A 25,468-nucleotide genomic window follows, 5' to 3' on the forward strand; every position below is an offset into this window, starting at 1 on the left:
TAACACTATTGTAAAAAAAAACAAAAGAAAAACACTTATACTTACCTCAGTGTCAGCGATGCGATGCAGCCTCTTCCTGTGTCCCACGCTGTAATGTAAGGCTCAGGCGGCACGATGACGTCATTGCGCCGGCCTCTGATAGGCTGCCGGCCTAGTGCCTGCAGCCAGGGGCGTACATAAAAATCACTAGGCCCCATAGCAGGAATCTAAATTGGGCCCCCATTCCCCTTTTATAGCCCCTCCCTTTGTTCCATGAACTATTCTTGCTGCTGCGTTTTATAATTTATGCCATCAGGGCCGGAATGGGATTACAAAACAGCCCTGGCACACAAAAGAGGTATAATAGATGCAGATGTATATTATATACAGCAGTGTACAGTTATGTGAGGTACGCGGTATAATAGATGCAGTGTGTACAGGTATATAGTATATTCCCTAGTGTTCTGATATGTGAGGTACAGGGTATAATAGATGCAGTGTGTACAGGTATATAGTATATACAGCAGTGTACTGATATGTGAGGTACGGGGTATAATATATGCAGTGTATACAGTATATACAGTAGTGTAATATGTGAGGTACGAGGTATAATAGATGCAGTGTGTACAGGTATATAGTAAATACAGCAGTGTATTGACACCTCGTACCTCACATATCAGTACACTGCTGTATATACTATATATCTGTACACACTGCATCTATTATACCTCGTACCTCACATATATAGTATATACAGAAGTGTACTGATATCTGTACACACAGCATCTATTATACCTCATACCTCACATATCAGTGCACTGCGGTATATACTATATATCTGTACATATTGCATGTATAATACTGTGTAATATATGCAGTGTGTGTGCATGTATGTGTGTGTATATATACACTGCGTGCAGAATTATTAGGCAAATTAGTATTTTGACCACATCATCCTCTTTATGCATGTTGTCTTACTCCAAGCTGTATAGGCTCGAAAGTCTACTACCAATTAAGCATATTAGGTGATGTGCATCTCTGTAATGAGAAGGGGTGTGGTCTAATGACATCAACACCCTATATCAGGTGTGCATAATTATTAGGCAATGTCCTTTCCTTTGGCAAAATGGGTCAAAAGAAGGACTTGACAGGCTCAGAAAAGTCAAAAATAGTGAGATATCTTGCAGAGGGATGCAGCACTCTTAAAATTGCAAAGCTTCTGAAGCGTGATCATCGAACAATCAAGCGTTTCATTCAAAATAGTCAACAGGGTCGCAAGAAGCGTGTGGAAAAACCAAGGCGTAAAATAACTGCCCATGAACTGAGAAAAGTCAAGCGTGCAGCTGCCAAGATGCCACTTGCCACCAGTTTGGCCATATTTCAGAGCTGCAACATCACTGGAGTGCCCAAAAGCACAAGGTGTGCAATACTCAGAGACATGGCCAAGGTAAGAAAGGCTGAAAGACGACCACCACTGAACAAGACACACAAGCTGAAACGTCAAGACTGGGCCAAGAAATATCTCAAGACTGATTTTTTTAAGGCTTTATGGACTGATGAAATGAGAGTGAGTCTTGATGGGCCAGATGGATGGGCCCGTGGCTGGATTGGTAAAGGGCAGAGAGCTCCAGTCCGACTCAGACGCCAGCAAGGTGGAGGTGGAGTACTGGTTTGGGCTGGTATCATCAAAGATGAGCTTGTGGGGCCTTTTTGGGTTGAGGATGGAGTCAAGCTCAACTTCCAGTCCTACTGCCAGTTTCTGGAAGACACCTTCTTCAAGCAGTGGTACAGGAAGAAGTTTGCATCCTTCAAGAAAAACATGATTTTCATGCAGGACAATGCTCCATCACACGCGTCCAAGTACTCCACAACGTGGCTGGCAAGAAAGGGTATAAAAGAAGAAAATCTAATGACATGGCCTCCTTGTTCACCTGATCTGAACCCCATTGAGAACCTGTGGTCCATCATCAAATGTGAGATTTACAAGGAGGGAAAACAGTACACCTCTCTGAACAGTGTCTGGGAGGCTGTGGTTGCTGCTGCACGCAATGTTGATGGTGAACAGATCAAAACACTGACAGAATCCATGGATGGCAGGCTTTTGAGTGTCCTTGCAAAGAAAGGTGGCTATATTGGTCACTGATTTGTTTTTGTTTTGTTTTTGAATGTCAGAAATGTATATTTGTGAATGTTGAGATGTTATATTGGTTTCACTGGTAAAAATAAATAATTGAAATGGGTATATATTTGTTTTTTGTTAAGTTGCCTAATAATTATGCACAGTAATAGTCACCTGCACACACAGATATCCCCCTAAAATAGCTAAAACTAAAAACAAACTAAAAACTACTTCCAAAAATATTCAGCTTTGATATTAATGAGTTTTTTGGGTTCATTGAGAACATGGTTGTTGTTCAATAATAAAATTAATCCTCAAAAATACAACTTGCCTAATAATTCTGCACTCCCTGTATATATATATATATATATATATATACAGAGCAGTGTATTGATGTGACACATAGAAGGTATAATACTGTAGATGCAGTGTTTATAGAAATATGTGGTCAGTTATGCATTATAGTCACTGTGAGGTACATGAGGTAGTGGTAACTGTCTGAAGTAGTATACATGAGTGAGCAATGAGTAAAAACAGGGCATGGAGGGGGGGGGGGGTAAATGATGAAAAGTGGAGGACCTCCTCTTACCTCTCCATTCCAGTCTGTATGGATCAATACAGAGCTGCTTGTGAACTTTTAATACTTGCTGTTAGGGGTTGAAGGACCTGTGATGATGTCATCACAGGTCCTGGCAGATGTACCTTTGAAACCTAGGAACTACACCATTTTTGGTGCAGTTCCTTTGCTAGATTCTGCAGGACCTGTGATGTTGAAGATGATGTCATCACAGGTCCTGGCAGATGCACTGTTCTAACCTGGGAACTACACTTTACACTGTGCAGTTCCCTTACAGGACCTGTGATGACATCATCAAAGGTCCTTTAGCTTTAGAAAGGTAAACAGGAGTAATTAGGGGGCGGGGCCTCTCCTCCACTTCGGTGCCTGCCTGCAGCCTATCAGAGGAAAGGGAAGGGACACGCCTCTCCCTCCCCTGCACCTCCACTGGCACAGACAGTTTACAATGGAGATGAGCGCAATGGAAGCGCTCATCTCCCTGTGCCCGGCGGCGGCTGCTCACTTGGGGGGGGGGGGGGGGTCATTTTAGTTGGGGGGGCACAGCATGATGTAGGGGGGGCCGCCGCCGTGGCCCCCTCTGGCCCCCCCCCCTGGCGACGCCACTGCTGCTGGCACTTCACCTGCGCCCCCCTCCTGTCCGCAAATGGTAGCGCCCAGGGCACCCGCTCCTTCGGCCCCTGCCTTGTACCGGCCCTGCTGCCTACTCACTGTTTTTGTTTCCAGCACTGGCAGCAGCTGCCAAAAACAGCTGATTGGTGTTGGACAGAGATGAGCGAACTTCTGTTTTAAGTTCGGCGTCTAAAGTTCGGCTTCCGGTTAGCGGAGGATCCCGATATGGATTCCGAATTCCGTTGTGGTCCGTGGTAGCGGAATCAATAATGACCATTATTGATTCCGCTACCACGGACCACAACGGAATTCGGAATCCATATCGGGATCCTCCGCTAACCGGAAGCCGAACTTTAGACGCCGAACTTAAAACAGAAGTTCGCTCATCTCTAGTGTTGGATGTTGGACCCCCTCTAATCAGATATTGATGACCTATGCGGAGGACAGGTTATCAGTATCTAAAGAGTGGAAGAACCCTTTAAAGTAGACTGCAGTAGAAAGGTCTTTTAAATAAAGGGGACCTGTCCCCGCTCCTGACATGCCTGTTTTAAAAGCTTCATGCATTCTCCATGTAATAACAATTCTGGAGCCTCTATTCTTAGGACTCTACGTTGTGCCATTCCTTTATTACTTGTACTAAAAGTTCTGAATGAATTGCTAGCAGTCTGCAGTAAGGGTACAGAGGGGTGGTAACAAGTTTGGGGGTGTACTTGTACAGTCTGACAATGGTAGCACTGATTGGATAGAGTCAGACTGTGCAGGTACACCCCCCCCCCCCCAACTGGTTACCACCCCTTGTACCCTTACTGCAGACTGCTAGCAATTCATGCATAAAGTCTAGTAGAAATAATAAAGGAATGGCACAACATAGAGCCATAAGAATAGAGCACGGGTGTCAAACACAAGGCCCGCGGGCCGGTTCCGGCCCGCCAGACCCCGTCATGTGGCCCGCGCAGCGAGCGAGCTGGCGGCGGCGGCTGGGTACAGGGAGATGAGCGCTTCCATTGTGGAAGCGCTCATCTCCAGTCATCTGTATCGCCGTCCTCAGGACAGCGATACAGATGCCTGCCTGTGCTGCGGTAGGGGAGGGAGAGGCGTGTCCCTTTCCCTTCCTCTGATAGGCTGCCGGCCTAGTGCCTGCAGCCTATCAGAGGCCGGCGCAGGCGGCGCAATGACGTCATCGCGCTGCCTGAGCCATACAGCGTGGGACACAGGCCAGAAGAGGCCTGCATCGCATCACTGACATGGAGGTAAGTATGTGTTTTTTTTTGTTTTTTTTATTATGTACAATACTTTTACTGGCAAAGGGGGGGCTGTTTGTTATTACTGGCAAAGGGGGGGGCTGTTATTACTGGTGGGGGCTGTTATTACTGGCGGGGGCTGTTATTACTGGCGGGGGCTGTTATTACTTGCACAGAGGGGCTCTTATTACTGGGGGCTGTTATTACTGGCACAGGGGGGCTGCTATTACTAGCATAGGGGGCTATTATTACTGGCACGGGGGGGGGGGCTGTTAATACTGGCACATGATTGGGGGCACTATAGGGGCATCTACTGAGGCCACAAAGAAGGGGTATTTTATATGGGCTCTCTGTACAGTACAATTTTATACTGGGACACATGGTGGGTACTATGGGGAAGGGGGGAGAGGAGTACTATGGGGTCATCTACGGGGGACACTAAGGAGGGGTATTTTATACTGGCACATTATGGGGGCACTATGAGGACATTAGCTCAAATGGGGGCATTACAAGGGGGTATTTTTTTGCACTGTCACATTATAAGGAGAATTATTACTACTGGGGGGGCATTATGGTGGGCTTTATTACTCCCCCATGGTATGACCCCCTAGTAGCAGCACCAGCCTCTCCCTGCTCTGCTATCCCTCTGCACCTTCTCCAAATACTTATGAAATCTTTCTCATTAGGATAAAACACCTCATCAGCTCCACCGAGCCCCCAGCCAAAGTGTGGAAGTGGCGTCCGATTCCCAAGGGCCAAGCCAAGTAACTGTACGTTTTCCGGCCCTTTGAGGGTGACCAAACTGCTGATGCGGCCCCCGATGAATTTGAGTTTGACACCCCTGGAATAGAGGTTCCAGAATTGTTATCACATGGAAAATGCATGAAACTATTAAAACAGGCATGTCCGGGGAGGTGACAGGTCCTCTTTAAGCCTCATGCCCTCCACCTTGTCTGTTTTGTGGTCTGCAAACCGTCTTTGCAGCCCCACAGAAATGAATGGATCTGTATCTGCTCAAAAAATGCAGATCGGATGCGGACCAAAAATACGGTTGCGTGTATGAGACCTTACACTGATAGCCTATCATTAGGATACTAGCTATATGGGGGTTAGATCATTGGTACTGCATTCAATTGACTGTGTGACAAAGTTGCTACTGTGTGGATACTGCTGTATTCGAGTGTGCCCCCTAGTTCCGCTGATCTCGTGGTTCCACCGATCACAAATTGATGGCCTAACCTTAGGATAAACCTCTGTACATATCTGTGCATTAAAGGCGTTGTGCCAACTGCCAAGATAGCAACTCACTCTCTATACACAGAATGGGGACAAGTATCTGGTTGATGGGGTCTGTCCTCGGAAACCCCACCTATCACAAAAACAGGGGTCTTGTGGTCCAGTTTAAAAGGACCTGCAGGTCACACAAACCCTTTAAAGGCGCCACTGCAATGTGGTCTAACCCGTACCTTCAGAATATTACGGCGACAAAGGTTGTCTCAAAACCCATGGCAGCGTCATATTAGTTAAGTTGTTAATTTTCTATCTAAAAAAACAAACTATTTTTCCTCTTGTGCTGCGTTCCCGTTATTTTTCTGAAGAAATATAAGGAGCATTTTGTTCAAACCAAAAGCTCAGGCACGAGATAATCTGCACGAGAGTAATAACCTCAGAGACCATAAACATGAAATATTATCATTTCCAGCTCTATATAAATATTGTATCTAAGGAAGTGACTAACAGTTTGGCAACATGGACAGTCAGACTTAAAGAAAATCCTGCAGGACTGTGACCTCACATGTTGACCCCTCTCTCCATTGCTTGCCAAGTGATGTCACTAGACATTTGTTTAGTGATGTCATACAGCAATCACAGCCGAGTCCTGGTGAGCTTTAACATAACAGAACATTTCAAGCCTATAGTCTGCAATGGTAAAACCACTTATTCCATTACTTACAATTACACAAACACAGAAAAATAAACCTCCAGTGAGAAAACTGCTTTCCTTCACTTCACGAATGTGAAATCCTTAAGAAGGTGAAGATGTCTTGTGTGACGACTGCTTTCTGAGGACTTATTCTGTCTTATTTACAGGGGTAATTTATCAGGTTCGTTTTGTAATCATGGTGCTGTATGGTTTTCCATCCTGTCCATTAAAAAATGGACATCCATAACCCCCAATAACTCTCCCCCCCCCCCCACCCAATGAAAGATAAAAGCAAACCAATGGAAAGCAATTCAAACTCAACCACATCCTGTAGGACCCACACCAATGTCTCTCCTCCTCTGTGGCGCCTGATGAGGTGGCTACTGGCCACAACATCCAGAAAGAGAATACATAGACAGATGGCCACACACGTACACGGCTCTCTCCATGTTTGCTTGGCTTTTTCCATAACTCACATGGAACAAAATGAAAAGCTATCCATACTTTATCCTGTGGATATGATAGACATTTCTGTGGGAAAAGGTGGCATCTCCCTCACCTTCCTGTAGTTGCCTCTGTAAATGTTCACAACCCCCGGAAATATAGGAGGGAGGAGGGGGATACGGCTGCAGGAGCAGCACATGGAAGACATCCGCCTGGCTCAGAGCACAGCTCTTACATGATACAAGGAAGGATCTGCCACTCCAAAAATGTGGAGAGAAACTTACATTTACACAAACCAGCAGATGGTACATTCACAGAAAACTAAATATTAGGCAGAGCTACTGTTAATACTCGGCTACAGCTGGCTTTTTTAAAGCATAACCAAAATTGGGACAATCTTCATTATTAACGTCATAAAGGTTTTTTTGGGGACATCAATATTGATGGCCACCAACATCAGATCAGCAGGGGGTCTGACACCCAGACCCCCTTTGATCAGCTGCTAGCAGGAGCCATGGCCACGGGAACTAATACAATAGCCCTAATTTATTATACTGTTTCAGCAATTTTCTGATGTGAAAAAAACCACAAACTGCATGTTTGCAACTTTTTCAACACCACTTGCAGAAATTTTTTTGTTCAAGTGGTGTTTCTCCACCGCCGTCGCCACTTTCTCTAAAAGGGGTAATGGTGAGGACAGGGCCAGTGGCTCTGCCACGTTTATCCTCTTTGATGCCAGTTTTCTGGCGTAGAAGGAGGATGGAAATTAGGTGTATGCCTCGTCAGAAATTAGGCACAGCCTCCGGGAGCACGCGGGGTTATCACAGACTGTCGTAGCATGATCATTTAGGCCCAATGAGTATATGGAGCTGGAAGCATACCTCTCCATACACTGTAAAGTGGTCGTGCCGGGTTACTGCAGCTCAGCCTCCATTCTAGTGATCGTGGCTCCAGCTAGCAGCTGATCGGCGGAGGTGCTGGCCGTTGGACCTTCACCAAGGATAGTTCATCAAGAATTACTAACGCGTGGTATAAGCAAGAAAGTTCCTTGGGCCATTTGAATAGAAAGTCATTGGGGGTCATTTACTAGATTTGCGCCACAATCTGCGACTTCTCCCCACTTATGCCAGGTCTAAAAAAAAGTGGGGGTAGCGGAGAAGGAGACATGCCGGCAGCCCCATCTCATTTACCATGTTATATGCCTGTTTTAGGTGTAGAAAATCGTCTAAATGTAAGACAGCTAGGAAGCTGTCTTATACTTAGGGCTCATGCGCACGGTCCGCAATCCGGGAGATGCAGTGCGGTGCGGAACGGAGGCACTACAGAGGGTGGGTTTTCTGTCCGTGCCTCCGCACCGCAAAAATGTAGTGCATGCAGTACTTTTTTTGCGGTTCGGACCATCAGATGCAGATCGCGGATCCCATTCAAGGTCCGCAGCACAGGCCTGGCCAGCACACCGCCGTGTGCATGAGCCCTTAGAGGCGGTGGTGGATCCGCCAAAGTTATAAAGAGGTGCGGGCAGAGCAGGGCCTTATTAAGATCGGCGTCTAAAACATTGGTCTTAATAAATGTGCCCCATTGTGCTTAGAACTTGAGATCAGCTCTTCCACCCATCCAGTGACATCCTTCGAAGATATGTAAATGTCATCCGTCATGTTTGTCTAGGGGAATGTGAATCAGAGGCTGGAGAATAAATTCTCCGAAAGCTGTCTGAGGAATCCTGTGGGGAGCCCAGGCTTTGTCGTAAGATCCTTGTAGTGAATGGGTGTGAAAAGAACTTTGGCAAAGAGAAGAACTTCGTCGTATTATCTGCTTTATTATTTCGAGCCCATGCCAATACAGAAAATTGGAACAACGTGCCGCTGCAACATGAGAAACTAAACTTTTTGGAAAGCACAAAAATATCAGTGACAAAAGTTTAAAGTCTTAAGAGCAATGGGAGAAAACGGCAACAATTAAATCCAAACATATTACTCACACATGTGATCCAGGGAGAGACACTTTCTCTGACTCTCTACCAACTAGTGGTTGGCTTACTTTCAAACAGAATTGTATGCCAAAATGGTGGCACAATTTGGGCGCAAAAACAGCGCATATCTTGCCACACCCTGTTAAAGATGGCCAAATGTCTAAAAAATTATAGTGCCACTCCTGTCCATAGGTTGTGTCTGGAATTGCAGTTCGATCTTATTTCAGTGAACATGGTTGAGTTGCATTACCACATACAGCCCATGGACAAGAGAGGCGCTGTTTTTGGTGAAAAAAAGGCAGACCTTATTTTTCATCTCAAAAAAACCTTCAATATCTCCTGTATAATTTACCATTAAGGCATGAGAACATGTACAGGTCTTGTAATAAAGAGTCATCCTTAGTGATGCCACCCACGTCCACTCATTATGTAAGAAAATCGCTGTCAGCGGTCATAGAACAATCGTGTTCGTATTCGGTCCCTAGTTCCCAGCACTAATCAGTGACAGAAAAGCTGCTTGGAAATAAAGGTTTACATAACTAGTCATAGGAGCTGGATACAAGTATTGGCCTGAAATCTGTGCAGCTGCGTAGATGACATTTTTGTATCTGTAGATGATGCATGAATTCACTATTTTCCCAGGATCTGCGCTCCAGATTTTGTTTTTGACAGTCAGCAAATCCAACAAATAAAGAAGGAGACTTATAGGGCATACCCCCCAAATCCTGACTTAGGCCTCTCACCCAGTTAAGCCAGTATTCTCTGCTCTGTGCGGAAGAGGGGCAATCATCCCGAAACACCTGTCTGCAGATGAGACGCTGGCTTATTTAATATATGAGCCATGCCTCATGGCCTATTTAAAGGGTAGAACATTGACTGATAGGATAGCTGCCTTACATCTGGTGGTATTAGAGATAGAGCTTGTTAAAGGGGTTGTCCGGGTTCAGAGCTGAACCCGGACATACCCTTATTTTCACCAAGGCAGCCCCCCTGATGTTGGCATCGGAGCATCTCATGCTCCGATGCGCTCCCTTGCCCTGCGCTAAATCGCGCAGGGCAAGATCTCTTTTGTTTTCAATAACACACTGCCGGGCAGTGTGTTCGGTGACGTCACCGGCTCTGATGGGCGGGCTTTAGCATTGCCCTAGCCGTTTTACTGGCTAGGGCAATGCTAAAGCCCGCCTATTAGTGCCGGTGACGTCACCGGGCTTCCTGGCAGCCCCATGGAGAGCCCCGGTACGTCACCGGATCGCCACAAAATGCCTTTGCCCTGAGCGATTTAGCGCAGGGCAAAGGAGAGCATCGGAGCATGAACTGCTCAAGTCAGGGGGGCTGCCGGGGTGGAAATGGAGGTATGTCCGGGTTCAGCTCTGAACCCGGGCAGCCCCTTTAAGAGCTCATCTGCATCCCTTCTTCCCAGAATTCCAGAGGAGCATGTATGGCCTATAAGTCTCCTCGCGCCGATTAAGGCGCTCTCTCCCCAAGGAGAGATAGTACCCCAAAATCCGAGCATTATTATGAATGCCCATTCTGCAAATTATCGGCCTGTGTAAAAGAGTCCTGACTGCAGAGAAGAGATGTGGATATTGCAGACTCTGTGAACATCAAATCCCAGGAGAACAGCGGCGCAGACTTTTCATTTCTCGCAGCTGCTCTCTCTTCCATTAGAAGAGGAATTCTAGTTCTAGAAGTACATAAGGAAACTGCTAACATACTACAAGGGCTGATTCACACGACTGTGCTTGGCCCAGGAAGCACCAGCCATGTGTCAGCTGCATCTCCCGGACCGACCGCGGCTTCCCTAACCTACAACTGACTGTGTTATAGTGATTTACGGTACAGCGAGTTCCTATCTGATTGTGGGGCTATTCTACTGTACTCACATGGTGACCTGCAATCATGTAGGAACGAACTGTATCATAAATCACTATAATGCAGTTCGTTTCCGTTCAGAGGAGACTTGGTGGGTCTTCCTGGGCAGAGCATGTTCATGTAAATCAGCCCTAAGTGTCAAGGCACCAAAAGAGAACCCCTGTAAAAATCTATATAGGAAAATCACAGCCGCCACCCTTCCTTGTACTATGGTCCCGGCTCCTCATGATTGTGATATTTCAATTACGGTTGAAAAGGTGGCTCCTGAAATTATCAAATCTACGAGCTGCAGCTTCACATTTCAAAACCTAACAAATGCAGGATACGCACGAATCGGACACGTAAAATGGAGACTTTTTTTTTTTTGTGCAGGACTATGTTAAGAAAACATATTAATCAGGGGTGGATAAGACTGAAAAGTTGTCCGTCCAGTAGGAAGCTATTAATTTTCCCGATTAAGATACAATTCTCAAGCATATTTCCTTAAGTTAGAAAAACAACTTAAGCCTTAATAGCATTAGCCAGGGACGGGGAAATTAAAGTGCCCTTAAGTGCTGCAATTATATTCCAATTTTATCAAGTGTGGCACAGAATGAGAACCCGGGGCCACAGACGACTTATCAGCGCTAAACCTCGATTTCCCATTGTGATGAGGAGACGTTCTCAGGATATAAAGGAAATAATCTCACCTCCACTCACAACCGTTTTAGGAAGACTTAGGTTAAAGCCCATGTCAGCACCGGGAGCGGGCTATGACACACGTGAGAATAGGACTGGCGCTGAAACTAATATTCTGGAGTCTATTCGTCTGCCCGTTTTTCTGAAATAACCAGAAAACCCCTTTAATTATACTTGTCTCTATATAGTACTTTCGGTGTTCTAAGTAGCAGCTTAAACGGGTATTCCACAAGTTATCCCTTTTCCCAGGATAGGGGGATAACTATTAGATTGGTGGGGGTCCCACCGTTCACAAGAACAGGGGCCCTGTACCCTGTGGAGCCTCCTTGAAATGGACGAAGCAGCCGCCTTTCCGTTCATTTCTATGGGGCTCCCGTAAGTAGAACCCTCAGCAATGTGATCGTTAACCCCTATCATGTGGCTAAGGGGTTAACTTGTTATAACCGGAATACCCCTTTAACACTATATGCTCTGTGTTTCCTTCACTCACCATTTTCAAGACCTCTGCTTGCTGTGAATTAATAAGTACATTCTTGTTTACACCTAAAGGCTGAAACCTAATATCTAATATTTCCTACGGCTATACTCAATGTAGACAATTTTCTGCAAAAAAATAATTAATTAATAAAAATAAAAAATAACACATCAGTAAGACTCTGTTCACATTGGCTTCTGCTAATGAGGATTACAACAGTGTAACAGATCCTGAGGGATTTCATTGGCTTAAAGGACATAAAGCAGATGCGCGCTTACCCTCTGAATGCAGTTGACTTTGTGCCACCCAAATTCTGAGAAACAAGAGTTTTTTATTACATGTAAATGAGCTACAAGGGTGCTGCCGTTGCACCGAAGCTTCGCTGACTTTCTGTGCCAGCTCTGAGTGACAGGGCGAGGCAGTGTAGACATAATTGTGCTTGGCCCTGAAGATCGGCGCAAGTACAGTACTGAAGCCCACCAAAAAGATGGACACTGTACCGCGCGTGCGCCGATCACAGTAATGAATGCAAGAGTTCTACACTGTCTGGCCAAGTCACTCAGAGCAGGGCTCGAGGGGGGGGGGGATGTTGCAGCTGGCAAAGAAAGTGAGCGGTGCTTTGGGTGCAATAACAATGCCCTTGTTGCACCATGAGGCTCATTTGCATACAATATTCTTTTTTTCTCAGAATAGGGGCCACCCATCAGGATGGGACAAAGTCCTTTGCATTAAGCGGGCAAGCGCACATTTACAGAGTGAGTTGGCTTCATTTGCAGGTATCTGGTGACAGATTTCCTTTAAAGGGAACGTACCACCTATCATTTTTCCTGCCACTTCGAATCAGATAGTGACACATATTCTTTTATTTTTCTAATAAGTTTTTATTTTCTGACTGAGATTTTTGTTAATTCTATTTCCAGAACATGATTATGGGGGGGAGAGCATCTTGCCCGAGCTGCTCTTAATAGCATTTAGAGAGATACTTTACAGCAGCTACATGGGCCATAGACACAATAGACTGGAGGAGACTTTTCTAGGCATGCTCTGTGACCTGTGCAGGGGTCATTGTGCAGGGAGGGGGAATAGACAAGCTGCGATATCAACTATGGTGATATGTGGATCCTGGGTTATCTATATAAAGGTATTATCTGTAACTGTAATTCTGCAGGCCAGTTATCAGGAACGACCGTTCCTATGAACAGTTGTTCCCAGTAATTGGCCCGAAAATGATGCAGTGTAATAGGGATTTAAGTGGCGACATTTCCTTCATACATCCGGTCTCCTATTCATAACGAGCGCTTTCCTTCTCTGCAGAGGACGGCACTCATTGGTTATTACAGCCTCCTTACATCATCTGTGTGACAGTAACCACCTTTATTACTAGCAGGGAAAGCGCTCGTTGGTTAACCCTTTAATGATCAGGCCAGAAAAGGCCTTAATGACCAGACACTTTTTGGTGATTTAGCGCATGTGGTGGTTTAATGGTAACTATTTGTTAGACTACCAAAATAGTTTTTGAAACTGACATGTACTGTAGGGCTTTTTAATATATATATTTTTTCTTTTTTTAGTTTTATTTGGGGCAAACTGTATAAAAAAAATAAAAATAAAACTATAACTCCTTATTCAATAAATATGCAAACGGACACCAAAATAAATTATTAAAATGCATTTTGTGTCGGTCGTTTTAATACACAATATGTACAGTTTTATGTGAGTGAGGGGATACGGCTACTTTCACACTTTTCACACTCGTTTTGGCCTTCCGTTTATGAGATCAGTCATGGGCTCTCAACGGATCAGTTTTGCCCTAATGCATTCTGAATGGAAAAGGATTCGTTCAGAATGCATCAGTTTGCCTCCGTTCAGCCTTCATTCCGCTCTGGAGGCGCTGCCTGCAGCGTTTTTCTGTCCGTCCTGGGATGCGGAGCGAGATGGATCCATCCTGGCACACAATGTAAGTCAATGGGGACGGATCTGTTTATCCTGACACAATAGAAAACGGATCCGTCCCCAGTGACTTTCAATGGAGTTCATGACGGCTCATGTAAATATCCTTACATAAATTTTTTTTATTAAATATAAGGGCTCATGCACACGAACGTATGTATTTTGCGGTCCTCAAAAAACGGATTCGCAAAAAATAAGTCCGCGTGCATTCCATATTTTGCGGAACGGAACAACTGGCCATATAGAACAGTACTATCGTAAAGCGGACAATAATAGGACATGTTCTATTTTTTTGCAGAATGGTTTCGCATACAGTCCGCAAAAAAAAACGGAACGAACACGGAAAGAAAATATGTTCGTTTGCATGAGTCCTAAGAGAAATGAGTTTCTTCAGAGACCGAGGAGGACACCTTTTTTTTTTTTTTTTAAAAAGGAATCTAAAATCTAAAAACACAAAGTAATGAAGAAATGAATTGCATGTAGAATGTATCCCGATGTGATATAGTGTGATAGGTTTCCATGAGCAGATGCCATTAGAGGACCACCATCATCATCATCATCATTTACTTGCTGCAGACCAAAACCTGCAAGTCCCGCAATTAGGCAAGGAAACAATGACTAGGAGCGTCTATATTTACAAGTTCTACATCCTGGCAGAAAGCGTCGCATTTTATGCCTGACATCATGCACTAGCAATGTGTTCTGTAATTTCCCATTTTAGGTTCTCGAATGCTCCTCAAGGTATCCATAAATAGACATCCAGAAGGTGTGAATGGAAAAAAACGGCCGATGTCCATATGACATGACCACTTGTGCTATTGACTAGCTAATGAAATAAATGATCTATAGGAAATGCTTCCATTAGACGCATACCCCAGTTCTTTACAAAGAGGTTATCCAGCAGCTGCAGCGCATAGTATACAGTGCTATCTCCCGGCTGCTGAAGAACATAGAAATACATACCTTAGTTGCTGCAGATCTTTATGAAAAAAAATCAGGATGCTAAATATCAGCACCGTTTTCTTCAAAATGAGGTTCTGCGGCAGCCGAGGCAAAGTCAGATTTCTGCGCACTCTGCCTGCCACCTCAGGCCACAGTACTCCTCTGCTGATAGTCCTGTCATTTACAGTAGAGGGTGCATTATAATGTAAGAAGGTGGACATATCCTTTTAAAAGGGAGATTATCTTTACTGGGGTCGTTTACTTTCAGGGGACTTTCAACCGTGTTGCCTCGGGGTTCCAGCTCCTTCGGTCCTCTGGTGCCACCACCCACTGGAAAAAAAAATAATCTGTTCGACAGGGGTCACATAGCTGCTGCAGCCAATCACTGTCGGCAGCGCTGACAGTCACTGGCTGTAATGGACACTTATTCCTCTTCAAACAGGAAGTTTACCAGTGGGTCAGAAGCATGGTAGCAGCAGCGGGGGAGACAAAACCAGTGGCGGGGAGTAGGTATTGTGACACTGAGGGGAATGGTCTGGAAAAACAGGTATTTTCCTCCTGCTGGGTTGATCTGCAGCCAGGTGGGGTCTGGATTTTAATTGCCGGTCCGGGTTTTTGGCAGCACCTGGCTGTCCTTAAATAGGCAGCTGGGCTCAGCACCAAGGTCTCTGTGTTGGGATCTGGGGCTTGGTGCCAGGTTGGAGGGCTGAGACCTATGGGCCGAGAAAACAGGCCCCCTAAAGCCTGCCGTGGACTGCTGGGGGCAGAAATGACATCAAGGTGACTTGTCCCTTATGAACTTTCCAATTTGTGTGAAGTAACACCAAGATGTACTTTCCATTGTGTGTGAAGTAAACACCAAGACTGCAAAGTAACGCATTGTTTTATGCATATGCCTCAAGTGTGAATAAACACTGAAGTTTTGCAATAAGAACTTGTCTTTTGCCTCTATACTGCATCTGCTTATCCTATCTACCAGAGCGAAACTCCACAGTATATATGCTGAAAGGCCTTGAAGGTGGACAACCCCTTAAAAAAAAAAAAAAAAAAGTCAAAATGGGTTAAAAATAACAATGGAGTAGGGGTGGGCGATATGGCCTAAAATCTATATTGCGATATAATTTTAAGCATGTGCGATATATATCGCAATATATTCTATATTTCGGAGGGGTTAAACTTTTTTTTTTTTTTTACTTTTTATTTAATAACTATTAGCCTCCTTAGGGGCTAGAACCCTTGTCCTATTCACCCTCTATTAGGGTGAATAGGACTTCACACTCTCCCTGCTGCCCTGTGCATAGTGCACACAGCAGCAGGGAGCCGTCTATGGCAGCCAGGGCTTCGGTAGTGTCCTGACTGCCATGGTAACCGATCGGAGCCCCAGGATTACACTGCTGGGGCTCCGATCAGAAGCTGCCACCCTGGGGCCACTGCCGCCAATGATTTAGGCTGGATTCACACGCCCGTGGAACACGTTCCGTGTGATACCGGCCTGGATTTCTTCTGAGTGCAGGAGCGCACGGCGTCATTGGTTGCTATGACGCCGTGCGCTTCCTGCTGCCGCCGCAGTACGGTAATACACTGGTATAGATCATACCAGTGTATTACTGTACTGCGGCGGCAGCAGGAAGCGCACAGCATCATAGCAACCAATGACGCCGTGCGCTCCTGCACTCAGAAGAAATCCAGGCAGGTATCACACGGACCGTGTTCCACGAACGTGTGAATCCAGCCTTAATCGTGTGTGTGTGGGGGGGGGGGGGCGCAATTAATATAATACTTAGAAGAGGGGGGCTGTAACCACTGCGCCACCAATGAATATAGTTAATATGCCTGAATACAAACGTAGCCTGCATGTGCCGGCCATATCCCATACCTGGCCCCAGGGGTTATTTGCGGCGGATCATGGTGCGCAGTAATAGAGGCCAGGTATGGGATATGGCCGGCACATGCAGGCTACGTTTGTATTCAGGCATATTAACTATATTCATTGGTGGCGCAGTGGCCACAGTCTCTCCCCTCCTCCTCCTCCTAGTCTGTTCTCATTGGTGGTCAGCGGCAGCCACACACAGTGGGTAGGGAGGAACTCCGTCCTTCTCCACTGTGTAGGCTCAGGAGAACATGGTGCGTGCCGAGAGCATGCCATGTTCTACTGCGATATGGCGATATAAACGAAATCTCTATCGATGGCCAAATTTATATTGATTATACCGCATATCGTCTATATCGCCCACCCCTACAATGGAGCATTACTCACCTCCACCAATCCCCTAAGCTATGATAATCACCTATTGTGAATGGTGGATCCTGTGTTATCTAGAGTTAATACTTGTGACTGTAATTCTGCCTGTGATGATAATTATAATAGCTGCTGAAAAGTATAGAACAGGAAATCATGACCTATTAGGCCCAGTAGCCAGTGTGAAAAATGCAGGACTACCGTATTTTTCTATAAGACGTACAGTTTTTCCCCAAAAAATTGAGGGAAAAGTGGCAGTGCATCTTATAGTCTGAATACTAATGACCGTTTCCAGTATGGAAACGGTCATTAGCATGCAGGAGCCACGGGGAGCAGTGAGGGAAGCGCTGTGTGGCTGTACTCAACCTCCCTGATCTTATTCCGGGCCCCGGCCCCGCTCTGCACTCTGTCCTGACAGCATCAGGACGAAGTGCATGTAGGCGCGTACTATGCCCTGAAGCTGTGCAACGTAAGTCACAGTGCAGTGGAGGCTGGAAGATCATGGAGCAGTGAGTCCTGGATCTGCAGACTGGCAGCACTGTCCGGAGCAAGGGAGGTAAATTTGTATTTTTTTTTTTTTTTTAACACCTTAAGGACCCAGGACGAGAATGCTCGTCCTAAATGGCCGGTACTTTGCGCCCCAGGACGAGCATTCTTGTCCTGCGGTCCTTCCTCCCCCCATGAGCAGTCCAGCAATCAACAGCACGGATCCGGCTGTTATCACCGATGCTGGTGGATTAACCCCTCATATGCCTCGGTCAGCGCTGAACGCGGCATATGGGAGGTTTGGGCTCCCTCTCCTTACCCATTAGGTCCCCGCGCTGCAGCACTCCCACCAACTGGGTACACTGTGTAGTTTATGGCAGTTCTGTATTCTATAAAGCTTCCAGTGGTGCGGAACCTGAAACAGTTGATCAGTGGGGGTGCCTGGTGTCAGACTCCCACCGATCTGATATTGATAACACGGGGACCCCCTTTAATTACACAGCTATGGCAGTATAATGAACCTTTGTCACTTCTGTTTTATGACATTGAAGGAAAAAAGGAGAGAGCACCATAGGGAGCATGACAATACACAGAAGGAAGTCCAGGTAGTGAACCTCTTACCTGGAACTGTTGTGCGCGAGCACAACACCCTGTAAAGCAGTGAAAAGGCGCTAGCAAGGTGCAGCAGACGGTTCCCACCGATACACACACAACAAAACATAAAAAGCTGGAAACTCCTGAAGCAGCGCCACCTTAAAGTGCAGTACAATCTGGATGTAAGTCTAGATATTCCTTTACAGTTGTCTGAGCAACGCGTTTCGGAGCTGTACTACTCCTCTTCATCAGGCAATGACAACATAAAACTACATAGCCCCAAAACGCGTTGCTTCAGACAACTTTAAAAAATTAGCCAACCTTACATCTAGATTGTCCTGCACTTTAAGGGAGCACCGATTCCGGAGTTCCTGGTTTCTTCTTCTTTTTTGACAAGACTGGAAACAACATTTCTAACTCCTGAAATACGTATGTATATATTGTGTAAAAGCACCAAGGGTACAAAACAAAAAAAACACCACGTCACACTATGATTATACAAATTGATTTGTATTCCTGGTCTCTAGCTGTGAGAATAAATTGCTGCTATCTTATTCCATGGCACTTGCTATGTGACAGGCACAGGTTTATTATTTCAGGGCTATTTGATTTAGGTACTGCTATATATTACCTTTCACTATATGAAGTGCACATATATAGGAACGTCAAGTATATCACACTTCTCTTCTGGCAGTCTGAGGCAAGAGTTCAACTTCAATCCAAAGATTTGGGGACAAAAAACGGTATTCATTCAAATCTAAGGGTGTAACTGTGATGGGGGCACTGTCACATGGAAAGCCAATATGCACAACCATGGTGCCATAAAATGGTAGTCTCACATTACTGACTTACCTGAAGGAGAAGAGCCGCGTAGAGGAACACAGACCATATTGTCCTAAAATCTCCTCGGCACTGGTTCGCGGCGCACCAAACTAATCCACTAATTGTACGTAACGTTCGCTAACATTTCTCAACTTGAAGTATTTTTCTGAACAGACCTAATCCTTTATTTAACATGCTGTGGGGCTCTGGAGACATCTGCTTGTGCTTTATAAGTTATACCGGAGTGTATAAAATGTTTTAAGCAAACACATAAAAGGAGAGTGTCCAACTAAAAGACATCCACTTTAGAATTTGTTTTGGAACGGTTTCGGCATATGAAATCTAAGTGTGTAAAAAGGGAAAAGCAAAACTTGTAGATCCAGGTTGACATTACACTAATAGAGCTCTGCTGGCTTGTCATAACTCATTCCGTATGTTTTAACAGCTAGAAGCCCACCAAAGTCCCAAGCCACTTGTTAACAGGAGAAAAGGTCCACCTTTCAAGGGGTTACATTTGGAAATGGGATTCAACTGGGTTTATTTAACGTACATTGGCCATGATCTAAATCTGAACATCTGCTAGATACTACATATTCTTTTCTTGCCGTTCACAAGGCAGTGTACAAAATCAAACCTAAGGCCAGTTTCACAAGAGCGTGTTCAGTTCAGGAAACAGGCTCTGTGTGATGGCTTCATGTCCCAACCAAACACTGCTCTTCTCACCCGAACTCACAGCATCATGATAACTTATGACGCTGTGAGTTCCTGACTGATGGCAGATCTACTGTACTGTGCTCAAGGTAACAGTAGACCTGCGGCTGGGACGGAAATCACAGCATCATTAGTAAGCAGTGGCTCAGCGCGGGGAAGGGGGGTGGATGGTCGGGGCATTGCCCCTGGGGCAAAATTGCAGGGGACACTAGCAGGGCCGCCCCGCCAATTAGGCGAGGTGAGGCGATCGCCTCAGGCGGCGGGGCCCTGGTGACAAGTAGGAGGCAGCGGCAGGGCACAGGGAGATGAGCGCTTCCATTGTGGAAGGGCTTATCTCCATAGTCATCTGTATCGTTGTCCTCAGGACAGCGATACAGATGGATGCTGTGGCACAGGGGAGAGGCGTACATCGCAGGACACAGGCCGGAAGAGGCCTGCATCGCATCGCTGCCAGCCTGATGGAGATAAGTATAAGTGTTTATTTTTTTATATGAAACAATACAGGAGAGGAGCGCTGTGGGGGCACTTTTTCCTGGCACATCATTGGGGGGCACTTCTTACTGGCACATTATTGGGGGGCATATATGGTGGCACTTCTTACTGGCACATTATTGGGTGGCACTATGGGGGCATCTGAGGCCACAAAGAAGGGGTATTTTATATGGGGGGCACTATGGGTGAAAGGGGTAGAGGAACACTATGGGGGCTTCTACTGAGGTCACAAAGAAGGGGTATTTTATATGGGGGGCTCTGTATATTTTATACTGGGACGCATTATGGTGGGTACTATGGTGAAGGGGGGAGAGGAATACTATGGGGTCATCTAAGGGGAGCACTAAGAAGGGGTATTTTAGGGTTCTTTCACACGAGCGGATGCCGTGGGTGGAATCCGCTGCGTGAAAGACAGCCAAGCCGCGTTCCGGACAGCAGAGACACGGAGCATTAACATTAATAATAATGCTCCGTGCCTCTCTGTGACCTTTTTACTACAAAATCACGGTGACAACTTTATCTCACTGTGATTTTGTAGTAAAAAGATCACAGAGAGGCACGGAGCATTATCAATCATGTTAATGCTCCGTGTCTCTGCTGTCCGGAACGGGGCTTGGCACTCTTTCACACAGCGGATTCCATGCATGGCATCCGCTCGTGTGAAAAAGCCCTTATACTTGTAAATTATGGGGGACATCTACTGGGGCACTATATATGGGGCAATTTATACTGGCACATTATGGGGGCACTATGGCGACATTAGCTCAACTGGGGGCATTAAAAAGGGGGTACTTTTTGCACTGGCACACATTATAAGGGGGCATTTTACTGTCACATTATAAGGAGAATTATTACTACTGGGGGCATTATGGTGGGCTTTATTACTACTGAGGGTCTATGGGGAACATGATTACTAGTATGGGCATTATGGGAGCATTATTACTTCTGGGGACATGTTGGGGGCACTGTAGGAGCACTGTTACTACCATGTGTGCTCTAGCAGAGAATTATTCCTATTGGTGGGACTTTTGAAAGCACTATTACTGTGGGGGCACCTTGTCAGAGTATCAGCTTAGCACAATTATTTTTGGGGGACGTTATGTCTACACTATTAGTGTCAGGGGCACTATTTGCTGGGCGCAGTTATTTTAGGGAGAGTGTGTGCCAATAATTATTGAAGGGCACTATCTGAAATGTACTAGTATTATCAAGGGGTTTACCTGTTTCTGCAGTATAGTATTGGGGAGCACAGCGGAACAGTATTGGGGGTGGAAGGATGATTTGTCCAGAAGATGGGAGGATGATGGAAAATAAGTAAAACTAAGATTTTTTTTTTGTCAAATTGCAGTCGAGAAATGGCAAAAAAAATGGTGGTCTGGTCTGAAGGTCTGAAAGGAGAAGATGAGGAAAGAGAACATCTACATCAAAGGAGACGTCACTGGATGTAAGAGGTATGTGGCGCTGTATTACCCTGTATGTTCTGTAGTGATGGGAGGGTGGATATAGAATTTGGTCCACCCACCGCATCCTGGCCCCAGACTTCAGGTCACACTGTGCGTGTCCTGAATTCTGGGGGCTCACACCCATCTACTACATTATCTGTACTCAGAGAGTTATCACTGTGTTATCTGTGGTGTTACATAGGACTGCAGGTGACATCTACTACATTATCTGTACTCAGAGAGTTATCACTGTGTTATCTGTGGTGTTACTATGACTGCAAGAGATATCTACTACATTATCTGTAAAAGGGGCGTGGCCACAGGTTGGGGGGGGGGGGGGTCAATACTTGGCTTGTCCCGGGTGCTGGCAACCCACGCTACGCCACTGTTAGTAAGTCCTTATGATGCTGTGAGTTCAAGTCAGAAGAGCAGGATTTGCTCAGGAATCATGGCCATCACATGGAGCGTGTTTTTTCGGACCAAACGTGTTCACATGAAAATTACATATGCCTGAATAAACATGGCCAGAAGTGTAACGTGGTTATTCCACAAAGGATATTCACAGAGACCCAAGGTGTACTCAGCTGGAGCATCAGTGACCACCGCTCCATTTAACTTACTGAGGTCGTGTGCTGAGAAGGAATGAGTGGCTCTGGACCGCCATTCTAGCGATCAGTGGGAGTCCCAGCGATCAGACATTTATTACCTTTGTAGGACAACCCCTTTAACAGTGCCTTTTAAAAATGAAGACTAGATATAGCTGCAGCCGATGAACTAGTAGAGGCAATGACTTATGGATTAAAGCAACTGTCCGTGATTTGGAAAAAGGGTCTGCTATTTTGTCCTTGGGTGGTCTCTAGAATTGCAGCTTATCCCCATTCAAGTAAAGGGGATTATCTGAAATACCAGCCAGGGCCCATCGACAAGGTGTGGAGCTGTTCTGGTCCAGAAAAACTCCTTTAAAGGGGTTTTCTGGTCACACAGCAAACTAAGGCTTCATGCACACAGCCATGGCTGCATTGCGTTGTGCAAACAGTGGATCCGTAAAATATGGAACCCTCCAAGAACATTGCGTATTTTCCTCACGTGCATCAACAGAAAGGGCTATTCTCATCCATAATACAGGCAAGAATACAACATGTTCTATAATTTTAAGAAAGGCTACACAGATCTGAAAAAACACAGATGTGTGCGTGGACCCATAAAAAAAGAATGGGTCAGTGGGCTATTTACAAAAAGTGTGGAACGCACACTAATGAAAAATACAGTGGTGTGCCGGTGGCCTTATTCAGTGCCCAGAACGTGTTTGCTAAGAAAAAAAAACAAAAAAAAACTCACCTGTTCACAGTCAAGCTGTTTCAGTGCTGAATCGCCAGTTTTGGACCAGAAGTGACAAGCCCCCGTTACCGCTGCCAATCACTGACCTAGAACGGCACTGCAGTGATTGACAATAGTGGTCATGGGACCTTCCAATCCAACAGAGACCAGGAACGGCCAGGACAGGCGACAAGGCACTCGTACAGCTTGACAGTTAACAGGTCAGAGGTTATTTTTTTTCTTGTTACGGCACTGGTCCCAGGGAATGTGTCATTAGAAAATGAGCTATTGTTTAAATCATGTTTTGTTTTTTTTTGTTTTTTTTTTACAATTTTCAATGTCACTATATAAAAAATATAAAAATAAAATAAAAAAAAGGATAAAATCCAGTAATTTTCACATGGGCCTTTAGGCCTAATATTATGTCATGATTTCAACTTCTCAGTAGCCATTATCACCATAGGCAGAATTACAATGACAAGTAACACCTCTATATAGATAACATGGAATCCACCATTCCATTCACAATAGGTGATATCACTGCTTATCAGCTCCCTCCTAGAAAAACCTCCCATAGAAGTGACCGAGTCAGCGCCTGTCCATTGTGTCTATGGCCCATGTAGCTGCTTTGAAAAGACAGGAAGGCTTAAAGGGGTTATCCGACCCCTATAATGTGCCTCCTAATGCCCGCAACCCTCATACAGGTCATACTTACCCCGCTCCTCAGCGCCCGCATTGCTTCTGATGCCGACACGGCTCCCGCTGCATCTCCCCGTCGCGTGGATCAAAACATCTGGCGACAGGGGGAGGCAACCAATAGAAGGCCGCGGAGGGAACGAGCCTCCCTAGCGTCACCCGATGCAGTGGTGGCCGTGCCAGAATCAGAAGCGACGTGGGTGCTGGGGAGCGGGGCAAGTATGACCATTATGAGGGGTCCAGACATTTTGGGGGGCATTATAGGGCTTGGATAACCCCTTTAACATTTCCAGAGGGAAAATTGCAAGAATATATAAAAAAAAATAATGTATATAGTGACATAAAAACATGATTTCTAATGACACATGCTGTGAGGCCAGAAACCCCTTGAAAGGTAGTAAATCTACTCCTTGCCGCGGACCCGCTCCTATAACCTGCTGCTGCCTATTATGGTCACAGATACAAGCCGTTTTCTACTCAGCCCATGAAAACCCAATAGCACGCTACAATATTACTCCCCATCCAAGAAACTGCTAAAAAACATTTCACAAGAGCTCTTACATAAGAGCTAAACTATCCCTACAAGCACAATGGAGAGAACTGATGCATGCCAGGAGTGCAGTGTGTGAATCCGCAGAAAACCTTCTGGAATAATACATTCGATTTGAAAGACAAAGGTTATAAAAGAGATGATGCCAAATATCGGCAAGTTACCACAGGACTCGGTCATTATGTTCAAGGGGGAAGCCTTCTGCTCAGTCACGCTAACAATGACACACCTAATTCTTGGATACCTCATGAGGTCAGGGAATGCGAGACTATCAAGGACCTGGTTCAAACCACGGAGATACAAGTTAATAAGCTGCAAAATGAATAGGCGGATTTTAAAAGAAGATTATGTGTTTAATACTTCTATGTCAACTCAACTTCAGGAAAATACCTTTTCATCTAGAGATGACACGTTATTGTTGAACTTAAGAGCTACCATTAATAAATGGGAAGCCGAGTAGAGGCTTGTAAAAGAACAAAAAACTCTCTCAAGAAAGCAAATTACTTATTCTCACCCAAACCGTACGTAATATCTAATGAGAACATCCATTTTTGGTGGTGTGAGTCCTCCACACATGTTTGTAGTGAACAACCCACAGGGATGGACACAGCAATTTAGGAAGCTGGAGATACGTTAACATTTCTAGTAGAAGGGTTCTTAAAGAGGTCCTTCACTATCGGATGTCTCCACACTGGTGGTCCAAGTACATATAAGATGTAGTAACACACCTGCAGGGCTAGATACAAGGAAAGACTCAGAACAACGTTAAAAGATATTGGGGGTCATTTATTAAACAAAAAGTCCATTCACACGTCCGCAAAATGGGTTTGCATCAGTTCCGCAATTTTGCGGAACGGGTGCGGACCAATTCCTTTTCAACGGGGCCGCAAAAGATGCGGACAGCACACAGTGTGCCGTCCGCATCCGCACTTCCGTTCCGTGGCCCCGCAAACACGGACAAGAAAAGGCATTTCTATAATAGTGTCCGTGTTTTTGCAAATCTGCAATTTGCAGACCGGAAAACAGTTGCGGACGTATGAATGGACCATAAATTAGGCGTATTTCTGAAGCACATATTTCTTTGCGCCGCAATCTGCAACTTCTCCCTACTCACCAAGGTCTAAAAAAAGTGGGCAGCAAAGGGGACGGGCCGGCAGGCCCATCTCACTTACCATTTTCTACGCTTGTTTTAGGCGTAGAAAACGGTCTAAATATAAGACAGCCAGGAATCTGTCTTACATTAAGAAGCAGCGGTGGATCCGCTGAAGTTATGAGGAGGTCGGCGCCTCTTCATAACTCCGGCAGATCCACTGCCAGATATGGGCCTTTATTAAGACTGC

At 45.5% G+C, this 25,468-nt stretch overlaps 2 protein-coding genes across 5 annotated transcripts in view; one reads left to right on the top strand and one right to left on the bottom strand.

Moving 5' to 3' along the window:
• CMSS1 (cms1 ribosomal small subunit homolog) overlaps positions 1 to 25,468 on the bottom strand; it is a 338,805-nt gene that overhangs the window by 204,125 nt on the left and 109,212 nt on the right. Inside the window, exon 1 of one of the 2 annotated variants that reach the window (XM_040423293.1) lies at positions 18,951 to 19,002. The exons of the other annotated variant lie outside the window; for it this stretch is intronic. Coding sequence (XP_040279227.1) covers positions 18,951 to 18,987 — 37 coding nt within the window. The 5' untranslated portion in view covers positions 18,988 to 19,002. Of the gene's footprint in view, positions 1 to 18,950; positions 19,003 to 25,468 lie in introns of those variants that run through there. 2 annotated transcript variants of the gene reach the window in all.
• LOC120994610 (filamin A-interacting protein 1-like) overlaps positions 1 to 25,468 on the top strand; it is a 195,612-nt gene that overhangs the window by 165,905 nt on the left and 4,239 nt on the right. The window lies entirely within an intron of this gene.

The sequence above is a fragment of the Bufo bufo genome, chromosome 3 (genome assembly GCF_905171765.1).
Source record: "Bufo bufo chromosome 3, aBufBuf1.1, whole genome shotgun sequence".
Lineage (NCBI taxonomy): Eukaryota > Metazoa > Chordata > Amphibia > Anura > Bufonidae > Bufo > Bufo bufo.